Raw genomic sequence first — 17,527 nt, 5'->3', positions numbered from 1 at the left:
CTAACTTAATAGTGAGGGCATCCTCAAGATATTTTTAAAATGGCAAAATATGTTTTTCACTCGATTCACTCAACTTTACCAGTTTAGAATATTAAACTAATCCATCTTTACTCACTCAACTTTACTAGTTTAGAATAGTGAACTGATTCATCTTTTAGAGTAAACTCCAAACCCTAAATAGTAGAAAATATCATTTGCAGCCGCACCATCTATTTGAATATCCCATTCATCGAAGAATATCTCCCTCCAATAAGCTTGCAACAACCTTCAAAAGGGTATTTAATAGCAATGAGTTCTCAGATGAATTGGTTAGTGGTGGTTTTGAGCTGAGCCAAGCCGAATAGTATGAGGCTTGAGCTTGAGTTCAGTTCGAGCTAGAATATTGAGTTTAAGTTTGGTTTGAGTCAGAAACTCATAAGTTCGAGTTTGATTTGAGGAAAAATATTTTATAAGAATAAAAAATTATATATAAAAATATTTTTTACTTGATATTTAAAAAATTAAAAATTAATATATATATATATTAGGCTTGAGCTCGGCTTAATTGAGCCTATAAATTGGGCTCAAGATTGAACTCGATTGAAACTGAGTCAAGCCGAACTCGAATAAATCGTGAAAAGCTCGGCTCATTGCCATCCCTAAAACCGGTAGAAGGGATTTGCGTGCATTTCTAAGAAGCCAAGAATTTTATCTATTGTTTCTTTTCTCTCTCTCTCTCTCTCTCTTTATGGTCTTGAAGTCGGAAGACATGGCCGAGTGGATGTGGATGAAGTACAAATTGGGGACATCACAATGGCGACAACTACTCAACCCTTTATTATCTCTCTATTTACATATAGGGGATGAGTAAAATAGGAATTCAATCTTTTTAGGGAACAGGGACTCAATGTTGGGTCTGCCCAACTTTCTCTCTACAGCTTCATTCTAACCTCTGACTCCGAGTATAGGTCTGGCTCTCTGGTTCTTCCAATTTTCTTACTCTCTAACCGCTAACGTTCCTATGCCCTCCAACATTTTTCTTTTCAACAATGGCTACTCCTACTCTAAACCCACTAATCAAGGTACTTCTATATGCATCTCTCTCTCTCCTCCCAATTTACTTCATTTTCTTATTTTCCTTCTCTTCTCATCTGAGCACGTTACATCTCCTTTCCTCTTCTTAAGTATAGTCTTTATAAATCCCCAAGAGACAACTAATAAAGGGGACTATAAGAGAGATACATGAGAAGTATTATAACACAATGGTGTTTAGAAAATTAAAAGGCTTTTTCTGTCTATCGAGATAAAAATCCGATAAAATTCGCCTTTGCGTCCTCTAGTGGGTGAGTCACGAATTTTGTCTCCAATTATCACTCGGAGTAAGTTTGAGTGGAAAAGCCTATTGCAGCTAAGTACTGCCTCTGTTTTTTATTCGATGAGTTTGAGGGGTCGAAAATTGAAAAAGGGGAAAGAGGACCGAAATTGGTGATTCTAAGTAAAAGTTTATTTTAGGGTTATTTTAGTAAAATTTCATGTAAAATCATTTATAGAAGGATAAAATGGGTATTTTAATAAAATAATCCATAAATCAAGCATTTTCCTTATGGATTAGTGATGGAAGGGAGGTATGTGTTAGGTTTTTTAAAAGTTCAGGAGAGATTTTTGATAAAGTGAACTTGAGGGGAAAGTTGTCAATATTGGAACGAGACAAAAATGCTTTTTTAATAATGGAATTTGTATGGATAAGATTGTCATTGAGTTATTTACATGATAGTAATGTGTGACACTGCAATAGATAGAGTGTGGGTAGAGAATAGTGGGCAGGAAATCCGGATTTGAATCCGAGACAAGCTATTTTGTGCAAAAAAATCTAGAGCAAGTGGGACCCATGACTACTAATCAATCAGTCTACCCCTCCCAAGACTTTAGCCACTGGGACCACCATTGCATAAATATTCTGAATTCTGAATTCCAGCCAGCCCTACAACTAACCCTATCCCCGTGTAAATCACATCTTGCCCGTGAATTTGACATCAATTCACAGTCAGATGCACTCCCTGTACTTTGGGCCTATCAAATTTTGAGCTGGGCTGATTTGTACTTCCCCCATATAAGGGAAAAGCATGGAGACAGATGATGCAGAATTCTGAATTCTAACCCCCCCCCCCCTATAAACCACTATAAACCACTGCCTGTGAATTTGACATCAATTCCTCCTATACTTTGGGCCTAGTAAATTCTGAGCTGGGCTGATTTGTATTTCTCCCTTAATATAAAGGGTTTTTACAGTCCAATCCAACCCCTAAAAATCTAGAACTCCCTGATCCACTACCCAACCCACAGGTCCCACACTAATCAAAAGCTTATGTCCTATAAGTTTTCCTTTTCGCTATGTAATAAAAGTATATCTATATGAGTGTGAATTGGTCAATTAAAACAGGGAACAAAAGACTACCTGAGTTGGAATTACAAAAACTGTTTCCGCCTGAAAACATGATCTGTGTTCTCAAATTTACTGAAACCCACCGTGTATCAGATGTGTGGAAATAAATCATGGTAAAAGGTGTTTGAACGGTTTTTTTGTTGGGACTTGGGAGGAGATCCGGAATCAGACTATATACCAACTCCGATCAGTACTCACTACTTATTTGGAGGGATGGACCAACTACTCCATCGATATTATCGATATTAATTTGTTATTGTTATTAAAAGCTGGAAGGAAGGAGACGTTGGGGCCAACTGCATCGTTCGTGATTGTTTGTGCTGCTGCTGCTCTCTCTCCCTCTCTCTCTGTCCAAAGAATGGCTCAAACTACCCCAAACCACACTCAAACTGTCTCTGGATGGGCAGCTCACGACTCCTCTGGCAAGATAAATCCCTTTACATTCAAGCGAAGGTAATAGAAAAGAAAAAAGTAGCAATCTTTCTCTTATATGTATATTTTTTGGTTATTTCAGTTGAAAAGCTCTGTTTTTCGGTAGTCTGTTCCTCTCTCCCACACAGTCACACACGACCATGGCCCATAGGCACATAACCAGTGCCATCATCCATCAACTCTCTGAACCGTTAAACAAATTGATAAATTAAATTGTTCAGGGAAAATGGCGTTGACGACGTTACGATTGAAATCCTGTACTGCGGAATGTGCCACACTGACCTGCACCATGTGAGGAATGACTGGGGGATCACCATGTATCCTGTGGTCCCTGGGTAAATCTTTTCTCTTCTCCTTTCACTATTGTTCATTTGCTCAAATCCTTTTGTCGATCAGCTGTGTTTCTAAAAAATAAAAGTTTACGGCACGCAGACATGAAATTACCGGTGTGATAACCAAGGTGGGGAGTAACGTGACGCGTTTCAAGATGGGGGACCGAGTCGGTGTGGGATGCATTGCAGCGTCGTGCCTGGATTGTGAGTTCTGCAAGGAATCTCAGGAGAATTACTGTGACAAAGTTCAGTTTGTTTATAATGGCATTTTCTGGGATGGAAGCATCACCTATGGAGGCTACTCCAAAATGCTCGTAGCACACCAAAGGTACACCACACCCATGCGCTTCTTCTTCTTCTTCTTCTTCTTCTTCTTCCCTGTTTCATGTGTTTCTAATGAATCTCATATTCTTTTTCCTTATTTGATGCGTAATTGACACCATCTCTTGAATCTGTTCTCTTCTCAAGATCTTGAGAAGAGGTAGGTTCATCTTGAGAGCACATGTGCCACGACCGTGGTCGCATGACTCCCGTGATGCACTCCAATTAAAGATGGACAGTCCAGCAATTGATTTTGAAAATAAAATAAAAATCAGTTGACGTGGCTTGAACCGCTGTTGCTTTCATTGGAGGGTCGCAAGGAGTGCTGCCATCATAGTCAGAGCAGATGTGAGAAAATATAAAGAAGTTAATGGCTTTAATTATTCTATTAATGAATTGTGGGAATCCATCCACTGCTTTCCACTAAAGTAATTAATGCAGATGATATCAAAGGGTTTCTAAAAGATAAGGGCAACTTTTAAAATGTTTATTTTCTTTCTCTACCCTCTATCCTGCATCATCCAAATACCCCGGTTCTGATCCCATCAGAAAAAAGTAATCCATCAAGGTTTTGGTAAATAGAATTATCCATTCTAATAGCCAAGTAAGAACCAATCCAAACTGGCCGAGTGAAGAAAGAGATGATTGTTTCATTGCCTTTCGTGCCTTCATTTTTTTTCCTGATTTCCAATGAATAAAATACAATGGACGCGCAATACGGCAAGTATTCCAAATATGCAATTAAGCTTTTGGCAAAGTGAAAAATTTTCAAATTACAAAAACCTGATGAATTGATTGAATATAAAGGGTCTGGAACACATCAAAGCGGGCGGTGCTAAGAGGTGAAAATAGATATTAGGATGGTTTATTGAGATAAATGGACGCTGTTGAAAAGGTAAAAGATAAGTCAGGCCCAATAACTTCTCATCCGTCGGATAAAACCGGAAGCCCGGCGGCAACGCTAACTGGGAAGTAGGGTCTCTCTCTGATGTCACCATTGGGGTGTTCTTCCTTTCCTCGAAGATTGGCTGAGTTTATCTCTGTTTCGGCAGCTAGAAGAAGGAACAAGGAGAAGAAAATTGATTATTTTAATTTCTTTTTATCTTCTTTGAGACTCAAGCTAAGAGGGGTTTTATATAAGGAGGAAGACGATGAACAGTATGCTTGTTCTTGATATTTAAAAAAAAATATCTTATTTTGACTTTTTATAAAAATATTATCTTTTATTGATATTCTAAGCAAAAAGTTGCCATTGTCCACTTTGGTGAATGGGGGCGGAGACTGGGGGGGTTGACTCATCCAGTCCCATCGGCCATCTCGTCTTTTGGAAAACGCCAAAAGGGAATGTGCCTTATCTTTTTTGGAAAAGCCCATCACCCTCCCCCTCCCCTCAATCCCCTTCACGTCTTGGCGCAGTGAGATTTGATGTCAGCTCTCCACCTTCTCCACCTACAACGAGTTAGAGTGGCTTACTTTTGCTTACGTTTGCTTCATATTTAACCTTGTTTTTGTTTTCTCTAGTGTTTTCATTCTATCATTCACCTGGCTGGTTGAACCGTTTAAATTGTCACGAGTTAAGATTTCGGATTTGATTTTTATATGAAATCTGCCATTTCTTCACGAGTTATCCATTAGGTGGATAAATAATTTTCCTATCTATGGAAAGCTTCCAACACTTGAATGGCACAAAAATGCCTCTTTTAATAATGAATTTTTATGGTTAAAATGGTCATTTTCATTTTGTTTACTTGGAAAATAAAACAACATGGGTAAATACACTTAGGTAAGTGTTTTCTTACCCGGGTAAATAACTTACCAAAAAGTGAAGGGCGCCTTAATGTATGTATAAACTTCTTTAGACTATAACCTTATCCTACTATTTTTCGTAAAAAAAAAAAACCTATTTTTAGATCTCAAACCACAATTTTTAGCATTTTATAATTAAAAAATATGAATTAAACATAAAAGTAAGATATATATATATATATATTACATCTAAGAAATAATTATACATTTTTTATTGATAAAATACATGCTTTATACTATAGACACACATTATGTAGAAACTAGTGTGTGTGTATGTTATTTTATGTATAAATTAGTGTTAGGGTATATTGCATGCGTGCAAGTAAAAGGTAGATATGTGTTAGTATTATATAATCGAATTTAGCTTTTGTGACATGCACAAAACCAACACAAGTATACGATTTTATAATAGTATAGATATTATAACATGACACTATAATATATATCAAGGTTCAAAATATCGATATGTATTGTATCAGGAGATTTTTTATACACCCTTATAGAGGGTGTTTTGGGGTCCTAACCAGTTAAGAGGGTGGACGAACTTTAAAGTTTAAACCAGCCCCTCTAAATCAGATTCGAAAAAAACTAAAAGTAAAAAATAAAAAAAGCTACCAATACTGCCCAATATGCCTTTATTGACGTATCAAGCATATTGATATTTTGATCTTGATATATATATTTTGTAATATTTTATATTATACAATGTATAAAAGACATTTTATACACATATTATATGACATATATATAAAATATTATATATTTAATATTTTACACATAAAAGCTATTAGCTTGAAACCAAGCACGAGCCGATATCAAATGTGCAAAGCCTAGCTCAGCCTATCTCATGATCACCTCTTATTTAAGGCTGAAAGTTGAGTTGCCAAATTTGAAGAATTTTGTTGATTACATCAAGCATGCATTGGTGTTTGATGTATCAATTTTTTGTGAAGTATCAATTTTTTGGCTAAGTACCTCGTCATTTGGTTTGCTTCCAAGTGGCCGATGATTCAGAGGCCGAAGTGGAGAACTTTTGCTGGATGAGGACCTGGATGCCGGGTTGACCAAGCCGAGCTGGGGACAGATTAGGTGTCGAGCTGACTGAGCCGAGATGGACAGGTTAGGTGCCAAACTAACCGGGCCGAGTTGGGTAGGTTAGGTGCCGAACTGATTGGGTTGAGCTACATATTAGGTAACGAGCTCACTAGAGGGCCAAAGTGGAGAACTTTTGCTGGATGAGGACCTGGATGCCGGGTTGACCAAGCCAAGCTGGGGGTAGATTAGGTGTCGAGCTGACTGAGCCGAACTGGACAGGTTAGGTGTCGAACTATCTGGGCCAAGTTGGGTAGGTTAGGTGCCGACCTGACTGGGTCGAGCTACATATTAGGTGACGAGCTGACCAGAGGGCCGAGTTGCATATAAGGTGACGAGTAGACCTCTTCAGGGGCCAGGACGTGCCAAGCTCGAACCGGGCTTTTATTGTGTATTAACAAATTTTTTTAAGGCCCGAGCCCGACCATCGGGCCTACAACTTGGGCTCGAGCCCGTCTCTCATAAAAAGCCCGAAGCCCGAGCCTGGGTTCGGGCCTGAAATTTAGCCTATACTATTACTATTATTAATGTTGAAGCGGTTGAATAGAGATAGAGAGATTGAAATTATAAAGAAAAGAATAATATATATATATATATATTAAATTATAAATATATATTTTAATAAATATTATATTATTTATATATTTTATATAATATATAAAATACATTTTATATATTATATAAAATATATAATACTGAGTCGGGCTGGGCCGGGCTTTTTTGAAAAATCCCGAGCTCGGCCCGAAATACAGTCAGGCTTACTATGTTAGTCCCGAGGTCAGGCCCGTAGGCCTAATTATATGACCAAGCCCGACTGGGGTGCGAGCCGGGTCGTCGGGCTACCCGGCCCATGAACAAGTCTAGTGACGAGTTGACTGGGCCGAGATGGGCAGGTTAGGTGCCAAACTGACCAGAGGGCCGAGCTGCATATTAGGTGACGAGCTGATTGGATCGAGCTGGGCAGGTTAGGTGTCGAACTGACTAGGCCGAGCCGGATTGATTGTTGAGCTTCGTAGTTCTTTAGAGACCTGCAAGGAATCACTGTCAGAGGACTCGGGGTGGCTAACACAGCGATGTCGCTCTGATGCTTAAGTCAGTACTCTCATTGTAGATTGCGAGCTAAAAATCATAGAGTATGAGAGATAGAATATGCTTAATTGCGCCCCCCCCCCCCCCCCCCCCCCCCCCACCATGCCATTGGGGTTGGTGCCTTTATATAGACATTGTTTGGCGTGGGCTTCATGCACCGTTTCTGAGATTTTCGAGAGGTCACCTAAGTGGTCTGAGATTCCCGGATGCAACCATCATGCACGTTGACCACCCTTTGGATCGTTCGGCACGTGGGCCAACTTCCAAGGATCGTGGGAGTGTTGGGATATGCATGCTGAATTTGTCGGCGAGCGCGTCTCGTAGGTCGCAAGGTCGGCACTTGTGCCAAGTCTCTAGGTCGGGGCCTATGCTAGGACGTCAGTTTGGCACCTGTGCCAGGTCACCAGTTCAGCGCCTGTGCCAAGCTGCTAGTTCGGTGCCTGTGACAGGTCGCCAATTCGGCGCCTGTGCCAAGTCGCCAGATGGGACACCATCATCTTGGCTAAAACAAATTGTTGCCTAAGTGGTTCTGGATGTCACTTACTTATTCCGATATGCCATGTGTTACAATCTCATTGGAGGGCCAAATCCGCCTTTATCAGTGTTCAAATCCATTGAAAATTTATCAACTCCCAACTCAACTCTACCCAAATTGCAGTCTATTGGGTTGGCAAATTAGGGTTTTGTTTTTTGACATCACTCACGGTCCTTGCTAAGGTCCATTTTAGAGTTGGTCTTAGTTTGGCCTCTAACCTATTTAAGAGAAAAGTAGGGATCCAATAGGGGACATAAGATGTTAAAAACATTGAGTATTTAAAGAGGACCTTTAATAATTTAATTTTAAAAATAATTAACCATATATGTAAAGAATGAGAGTGATCCGTATGAAATCTGTGGTGAGAGGACCTTTGAACTCCCCCACTTTCCTCTTTCTAATCTACATAATTTTAAATTCCAAGGATAGTATGTTTTAGTGCACGCATGTGCATCGGTCCCTATGATACTTGCACGGAAGGTTAGAAGACAATTAAAATTTAAAAACTTACATCCATTTCAATACGTGAAGAGACCACATCACGCTACTTACTGTTGCATCCGGGCAACTTAATTATCAAATCAAGTGAATGGATGCCAAGTGCCAACTACCCTACTAATTAAATCGAGTTCCCACAACGTCTCACAGCGCATCCTCGCTGTATATTGGGAATATTTCACGATAATGACATTTTCATTTTTTATATTATGATAAGAGATGTTTTCCAATACATCATAGGGATGTACTATAGGTCCCATAGAAAACGAGCAAGTTTTGTTGTTTGGTGAAAATTTTGGAAACCGAAATCAAACTTTTGGAATACCATTTATAACATGAAGCTCAACTTGAGAGATTTCTGTGTCCTTTAAAACGCAAAGCCCTCCCAAACGGAGCCTTAAAACTCAGGTTATTGTCAGTTCTTTAATAGCATATTAAACACTAACTTAGACCTTCTATTTGATTGATGTATCATGGCGTGGCATTTTTCTGATCCTAATAAAGAGTCTAACTACAGTGTATTTCCAAGTTTTAATGGCACAATACATGAAAGCTTCAAACTATCACATTAAAAATGTAACATAATTTATTTAATTTTTATTTGTACAAGTATAACAGAGTGTGTTTCACTATGATGTATTATTTTATCATTGGTTCATTTATGTTTGAATTATATGTGTTATAAATCCACATCAAAATATAAATAGCTCATGATAGTTCACAAGGTCTGTGTAAGAGGGGATCGGATCTTCAGAAGCATAATACAATTTGGTTTTTCTTTTTTTTCCTTTTGGCCAAAAAAAAAAGAAAAGAAAAATTCATACAATGTATCATATATATATATATATATATATATATATATATATGACCCCATAGAATCAATGTTTCATATGTGTAAGAGCACTTTTAGTTATCACTAACGGCCCATTTGGTTCATGCGAATAAGGGTCTGCAATAGATATCCGAAAGGGTCATTCCAATTTCAAACTGTTTTCCTCCCTTGGGAATGAAATCTCATTCCAATTCTCATTTCATTTCTTACCTGAATCAAATAAACTATGGGAATGGATCATTAATTTCAATTCCAACTACGAATCAAATAGACCCTAAAAACGGTTATTGTTGGACTCTGTTAAAAGTTAACTTGAATGGGTGAGCAGGTTTGTGGTGCATGTGCCGGAAAAGCTTCCAATGGATGGTGCAGCGCCTCTACTGTGTGCGGGGATAACGGTGTTCTGCCCTATGAAAGACAATAAAATGCTGGAATCACCTGGGAAAAAACTCGGGGTGGTAGGGCTAGGGGGTCTTGGACACGTGGCTATCAAGTTTGGTAAGGCATTTGGGCTCCACGTCACCGTCATCAGCACCTCTCCTTCCAAAGAGAAGGAAGCTAAAGATCGCCTCGGTGTAGATGACTTTCTTCTCAGTACCAATTCTGAACATATGCAGGTATATATGGACCTTTTGGTATATATGATCCATCGATCAATACTTGCAGCTGCTAGCTTTCTTTACATCAATGGTTTGTCAAATAATAATCTTGAAGTCTTGTTGTACATAAATATATGCATTTACACTTTAGAATTACAGGCAGCGAGGAGGAGTCTTGATTTCATAATAGACACAGTATCAGCCAAGCATTCTTTAGGACCCATCCTAGAACTGCTTAAAGTGAACGGAACTCTAGTGATGGTTGGTGCACCAGATAAGCCCGTGGAGCTGCCTTCTTTCCCTCTCATATTTGGTAAGGATCCTGAGGTCGGCAGCTACTGAATAGTGTGTGAATACTACTGATTTAATTAATTTTATTTGGGTTTCGTTGGTTGGTTAAGTTTGTGGGTTTAATTTGGTTGATTAGAATGACTCATGACTGCAGGCAAGAGAGTGGTGAAGGGTAGCATGATTGGTGGAATGAAAGAGACACAAGAAATGTTGGAGCTCTGTGCCAAGCACAACATCACCTGCGACGTGGAGATCGTCACTCCAGATAAGATCAACGAGGCCATGGACCGGCTTGCTCGGAATGATGTTAGATATCGATTTGTGATTGACGTTGCCGGTCGGACACCTGAAAGTCGTTGAGCACATCCAACCGGGGGCTGGTACTTTGATTGATGTTTCACATGTTTATTGCACACTACACAACACCGACCTGTGTCAGAAGAAGCCAAGAAAAAAAAATTAAACCCATTTATATATGTTGTTAGGAGAAACAAAGTAAAAATTAACTAAATAAGTGTGTAGTTGCACTAGAACTTTCAGTTGATGGATTGTCCTCTTTTCATGTATTAGTTTGCCGCAATGCGGGGTAAAAAGAAAAAACAAAAATCCTTTTATAACCAATATTTTATGTCACCTGGCCAGAGCTGACTCAATTATATTTTTTAAACATTTTAGGTGGTATTACAATTATATTTTATATTAAAAATATATTAATCTTGTAGGCCTGAAACCCTGGCCAGGCCCATGATCACCTTACTGGGCTGCGTTTGTGGGCAGCAATCAGCATGATATAGAAGGCAGACTGAGGTTGAGTCAACGTTGTGCACCAGTCTGGGCCTGAAGTGTTGGGCCCAGTTGCAAGTCCAGAAACTTGCGGGCCGAGCTTGTCTGGACTTACGGGCCAGGATAGAAATGATCACCCCATAGCCCCTGGGGTTCAATGCAATCCTAATAATTAGCATGAGATGAGTCTAGGTCAAAACCCAGGTCTGCGATCAGCCTACACATTGAAAATCGAAGAAGCCCAAGTTAAGAAGAACCATATGCACCTCGGCACCTCCCTTCACAAGTTGGGTTAGTGAGGGCAGTCTTGGATTGAGACAGCCCAAGTTCCTGAAATGAATGAATTTTACATATCTTAAGGTTTCATCATCACTATTTTTTGACCAAATACCCCCCTAAACCAACAAGAAAGAAGATCCGGAATTAACAAAATATTAATGCCTTGGATCTGTCACAAATCTTGTGATTAATTGTTATTCAATTAAAGGTCCATGAAGTGAAACATATGCAGACTTGCATTGTCATGCAACTTATAAATTACATTGAAGACTTGAAATTTAATGGAGTATTTGATAACTAAATAGGGTAGGCTGCGTAAATATTTTGCCATTCTGTTCTATTAAATTATGAATATTTAAATTTTTTTTACTCCAACCCAAATCCTTTTCACTCTGCCCCCTAATGGTGTAAATTAATATGGTTTTTTTTTTTTTTTTTCAATTCCCCAACCTCATAAATTTCTATTGATTTATATAATTGAAAAATGATATAAATTTCATCAAAAGGCAATTAATACTCAAATATATACTATTTTAAAATGGATATTTTCCTTGCTTAAGCAAATGTATATCACAAAAGTTAATTAACTTTAGATTATATTTTTACCTTTTATTTACCCAAAATTGGCGTGGCTCTTGTGTTGCTGCTTGGTTTGGGCCTATATCTTTATTCTTGGCAATTCAAGCTGAAGCATTAATAGCTATCAGGCAAGGTATTTTGTTAGCCAAGTGCTGTAGCTTTCACTAAGGTGGTCCTTGAGTCCGACTGCCAGAATACAATCTAGAGCATGAATCAGAAGATCTAGGAGTTTGGTCCCAGAGTCTTTTTGTTTTTTTGTTTTTTTTTATTTGAATGATATTTTTTATGTAGCCTCTGATTTGAATCTCTCTTTTTTTGTATGTTGGTAGAAAAGATAACACTACGGATCATGTTATAGCCAGGAGAGGCTTAATTGTAATGATTGGTTAATTTCTTTGGCACTTGGCTAACAAAATACCTTGAATCCTGATAGATAAATAGATAGATAACAGATCCTGTCAGCCTCTCCAGAATCCTGATTTGGCCATGTATGTTGTTTCCGCGTTTTGTTTTAATGGAAAGTCCTGCCTCTTTGATTTTAAAAATAAATAAATCCAATCTGGACAGACCTTTCCATGCATGCATGGGTATCATCATGTCTGTAGCGTGTGGACCCAAGGGTTGTATGGACATATATATCAAAGCAAGGGGCGACTCTGGATCTCCGATCCATCAGATTCTGCCCATGTTAACCCAAAGCACATTATCTTTGTGCCCATCAGATTCTGCGTTTACATGAATAAACGCAGACAGAATTCTTGTGGAGAAAAGATCTGGATTCGAATTTTGTAATCAGCAAATCTGGACTCGTCCAGCGCACACCGCACCAGGTCCGACGCATTCATTCTCGCAAAGTCACAACTCACAAGCGAAACAGTAGTAAGTAGTAACAAGAACCAGAAGAAGAAAAGTAAGAAATCCGCAATGCTTTTTGTGACTCCATTAATTATTTCATTCCAAATCCATGATGATCCATGCATCCGCGCGTGCACGCATCCTCCCCCTCCCGTCGCCTGGTTTTCGTAAATAATGCCCGGCGATTTGATGAATTGACCCTTAGAAAACATATATTACATTTTCTCATTCGAAATTGTTTAAAATTCTTCACAATTTTTGGCTCAGTTTGGAAGGAGTACATGTGTTTTGCAAAAATATATAAAATAATACAAAATACAAGATTTTGTACTCCTTTCAAATTCTCAATTTTTCAAAATATTCAGGAAAATCATATTAATGGCTTTTTGTTTTCCAAGACAGTTTCATAGAAATTCTTCACATCAACCTTATTAAACATATTTTTATGATCAAATATTGAATGGCATATCAATCTTATTAGAAATATTTTTATGTCAGCCTAATTTTTTTATTTAATACACCTTTGTTCTAACTGACATTTTATAAAAGTGAACGTTGGGTCCTACAGTGCCATGTGTCATCTTCTTGACCATAAATCTTTTATTGATTTTGGTTCTTGTTGCATTTAAAATTAAAAGGGATCGATAAAGTGACAGGGCCTTAGATGAGTTTGATTTGATCAGAAGCATTTTTTTTTATTTAAAGTTCTTTTTACCTAAATATGTAAAATGGGCAGAATTTTTTTAGACTGAAATATTTGAGATATGTTTTTATTGTTTTTTATCAAAGTTTTGCTTTATTTTAACACAACAAAGGTAAATAGTAATTTAACAACATCCCGTCAGTTTATTTAATGTCAACTTACTGATATGGGGTTTCATGAACATTTTGAAAAATTATGATAAATTTAGAAGAAATGTTAAAAAGCTATAATGGGTTTTATACAATTTCTCTTTGACTCAGTTTGAAAGGAGTACAAATGCAAATATAAAAGTACAAAACCTTATATTTTTGTATATATTTACATTATATATATTTGTATATATTTCTTCAAAACTGAGTTTTCTTTTTTTTTTTTTTTTCTTTTTACCCAGCGCCCTCTTTTGTCATTCATTATAAAGGGATGGAGACAATTGTAGTGGAGTGAGAGTCCAGACTTCTCTGTTTTTCCAACCATATTAGATATTAGAAGTTGTATTCCTGGTGTTTCATTTATTTCTTTTCAATATGCATGTTTCCAGATGAAGGGAAAAGGAAATGGTAGTACTGCTAGCATTCAACTCTTTGGTGGGTTGGGTTGGGTTGGGTTGGGTGGATGTTCCACCTCCAATCGCATCCATGGTTATCTAAAAATCTAGAAACCCTTCAATCCTTGCTACTCTACATGGGGAAGGGGAAATTAATAAATATCCCAAAGCTTATTCCCATCCAACGGCTAAAACTCATTCATGCGTTGGCTGGCACGATCAATTATAGTTAATCATCATCTTTGGCAAGCAAAAATAGAAAGACAAAATTTATGGCACAGACACAGTTAATGATAAAGAGCCACCTGGATGGAAAAAATATCTTCATGTGGGACCCCAAAACAAAATATCTGCCAAATGTGTGATTAATTGCGTCAATAACGTAAACAAGTTATGGCCCTTCATGGGAGAGGGAGATTAAGATAGATGGATATTGAGTGGAAGTCAGGATCACTTAAGCAATAAAGCGACCATCTTTGGACCTTAACATTTCATAAATGATTTTATTGAATAATGAATATATACACAATACACATTCTCCGTTCTGCACAAAAAGGATGTCTAATTAAGGAAGGCATTACGCCGCGGTTCGGTCCCACAAATACAATAAGCCGACGGACGATGTATATATAAACATTTAGAGTTCCATGTGTCGTGTGGCAAACGAACAGGCTTATTCTCTTCAACCCAAATTATAACTCTTACTTGATTAGAGACAGAAACACAAACAGGCTTGCATGAACAGATGATCCTTTTTTGATTAATTTGCAATATGTCTCAGGTCATCAGAAAGATTATGTGGCCAAAGTTGAGATCATCTCTTACGCAGACAGGTACGTGAGTCTGATCATTGATTATTCAGGGGGATCAGTTTAATTTGGACATGGTTAATTGAAGGTTTTACGTTTCTTCTTTAATTTGTCGTTATTTCAATCGATCGAAATGCTGTAAAGGGCTCTTTCGGTCTTAAGAAGATCTTCATGGGTTCAAATGTTCAATTCACTTCTTTACAGACAGATTTTACTAGTTTTTAGAGAAGAATTTAGGGACTTGGGAATTATTTGTTCATGGGTTTGTAATTAATCCAGAAACAGATTAATCTAAAAGAAAGAAAGAATGAAAGAAAGAAAGAAAACTGCAGCTTAATTAGGTTATTTGATTGAAATGTTATACGGGATCTTGGATGAGGATGATAGAAAAGAAGTTCAAGAGATTGAAGCTATAAGGTTTGTCTGTCTGTCTGTTCACTGTTCTATATTGAGTCCAGCTGAATTGGTTTAATTTTCTCTTTGCTTTCAGGCAGTGGGGCTCCAATAATGCAACACGTCATGAGTAGCGTGCGAGGCAAGTTCAATGTAAACGAGGAATACATGAAAGCCTTTAGAACACAGTCTTACATGGAAATATGGAGCAAAGCCCAAGTCCAGCTGAGAAAAAAGGACGATGAAGAGAGAGTCTCTTCTTTGTCTCCTGTACCTTCCACCCCACATCTCTCTGATTTCTTGCTCGAACCCCAGCAAGATATCCTAACCGACATGATCAAAAACTCCAACCTACACCACCTTCTCATCGACTACTTCCAAGGCAGCATAGAAGCAAGCAAAATATGCGAGTTCCTCCTGAAAAGCATCGATCAAACAAGAGTCAACTATTGCATAATTCGAAGGATCCTCAACCAAACCAAAAGGCTACCTGCTGGCTCTTGTGATTACAGCGAAGATGAGTGCAAAACTATATTCCGTGATCTTGATTCATTTGCCAAGCTCAATAACCCTCTCTCCGGCTTTACTTCGATGCAATTCCGTCTAATTCATGACAGATACGGGTTGATGCTCAAACAATTGAGAACAGCACGTAAAAGGGTAACCAGGAGAAAGAAACTGATTGGTGTAAGCAAGAAGGCTGTTGGATTAAGCCTGGTGATCGGGTGCAGTGCACTTTCAGTAGTCACGCTAGCTCTTGCGGTGCATGCATTGGTGGGTCTTATAGCCGCACCGGGGTTAATCAGTTTCTCTCTGGGTGTCATGAAGAAGCAGATTAGGTCTGCCCGATTTGGGCTGAAGACCAACATGCTCGCGAGGCTCAGCGCACAGCTTGATGCAGCAGCGAAAGGGGTGTACATTCTGGACAGGGATTTTGATACGATAAGTCGGCTTGTGGAGAGGTTGCAAGATGAGATAGAGCATGGTAGGGTGATAGCTAGGATGGGCGTGAGGAATCGGAAGATATTGAAGGAGGTGGTGAGGGAATTCCAAACCCATGAGTCTTGCTTCCTGGATCAGCTGGGGGAGCTTGAGGACCATGTTTACTTGTGCTTTCTCACCATTAACGCAGCTAGAAGGCTTGTCGTACAAGAAATAATGGTGCAGCCCCAACAAAACACTTGAAGATATATAGATTCAATTAACTGCATGGAATTAGCAATCAAACACTGACGGTACGTTCTGATGCATGTATTGCTGATAGCAATCAAGATTCAAGATCACTCACAACTACAATCAGTGACTAGTGAAGCTTCTATTTTAGTTGTAGTCCACAGGCCCGAAGCTCTGCAGAATTAGCTTTCCTCTGAATTAGTATACCAAAACCCAAAAGATGATGATGCAAAATACATGTAATACAATAATAGTTTTATAGTTGTTTCATTGCAATTCCTTGATTTATTATTTTATCCCCCCTCCCCCAGTTTGGACTCTCTTAATTAATTAGGTGATCTCTTTTTTCTTGAATGTAATTGATTTTTGAACAAATTGATCGAATATATGGAATACGCATAACACAAATATGAGTTTTCCAAATTCTAATGCTCACTGAAAGAGCCAAATAGTGACTAGAAAATAGAAACTACTGAGCAAGTGATCTCTATCAAGGGATTACAGCTGGAATAATGAGTATAAAAAACAACACTGGCCATGTTCATGCATGATGCAAGCACTAATTACTCATACAAGACAATTCAGTTATCAATACATTGCCAACATTATAGATCCTAAAACAATTTGATATTGAGATTGAACAAGGATAGGTGGAAATTGATTCTTGCTTGTCTCCCAAGCAAGAAAGAGAGAAACTTTGACATTAAATGAACACATGCATTCGGTTACGTGACCCCTTTACTCCAAATTTTGTTAGATTTGGTAGATCTGTTAAATGGAGCCACTGAGGTGTTAGTTATAGGGCAAATCTCTTAAAAGCTATCTCTATTGTTTAGTATTTCAAGTTTTCTGGCAATTGACAATCATCGGTAATCGTTAATAGAAAGATGAAAAAGATTATTTTACTCTTAATTTTTCTTTAAATTTTCAAAATAAAAATATTTTCTATTGCTCTATTTCTACCTTTTTCAAAATGGAAGGGATAGATATGAAACTCTTAGCACATAAATAACATATGTCTGTAAGCTATGGACGAGTGAGGAATCACCTATTGCAATCAATACATGAATTTGATTGCCATAGAGATCCATTTGTAGGCTTTGCTGGAGAGCTGAGATTGATGAAGAATTCCAAATGATGGAGATTTCAACCTCAAAAGG

The 17,527-nt window shown here is 38.1% G+C and overlaps 2 protein-coding genes across 3 annotated transcripts; both read left to right on the top strand.

The window, feature by feature from the left end:
- The first annotated feature begins 2,424 nt into the window (after positions 1-2,424).
- LOC148849904 (putative cinnamyl alcohol dehydrogenase 6) lies at positions 2,425-10,870 on the top strand. The gene is made up of 6 exons (XM_088947567.1): positions 2,425-2,875; positions 3,076-3,189; positions 3,287-3,514; positions 9,688-9,976; positions 10,118-10,271; positions 10,404-10,870. Exons 1-6 carry the CDS (start codon positions 2,781-2,783, stop codon positions 10,607-10,609), a joined length of 1,086 nt encoding a protein of 361 aa, XP_088803693.1. The 5' UTR covers positions 2,425-2,780; the 3' UTR covers positions 10,610-10,870.
- A 3,597-nt stretch (positions 10,871-14,467) lies between these two features.
- On the top strand, positions 14,468-16,663 carry LOC148849903 (UPF0496 protein At1g20180-like). 2 transcript variants are annotated; one of them, XM_088943224.1, is made up of 2 exons: positions 14,468-14,825; positions 15,292-16,663. In XM_088943224.1, exons 1-2 carry the CDS (start codon positions 14,765-14,767, stop codon positions 16,377-16,379), a joined length of 1,149 nt encoding a protein of 382 aa, XP_088799350.1. In that variant the 5' UTR covers positions 14,468-14,764; the 3' UTR covers positions 16,380-16,663. The 2 variants fall into 2 exon arrangements, with proteins under 2 accessions (XP_088799350.1, XP_088799351.1); XM_088943225.1 differs by lacking the exon at positions 14,468-14,825 and adding an exon at positions 14,950-15,218.
- Positions 16,664-17,527: the final 864 nt, after the last annotated feature.

This window comes from Nelumbo lutea, chromosome 5 (genome assembly GCF_056320005.1).
Source record: "Nelumbo lutea isolate HS-2025 chromosome 5, American lotus-T2T, whole genome shotgun sequence".
Lineage (NCBI taxonomy): Eukaryota > Viridiplantae > Streptophyta > Magnoliopsida > Proteales > Nelumbonaceae > Nelumbo > Nelumbo lutea.
This window is presented reverse-complemented; position numbering and strand designations above follow the sequence as displayed.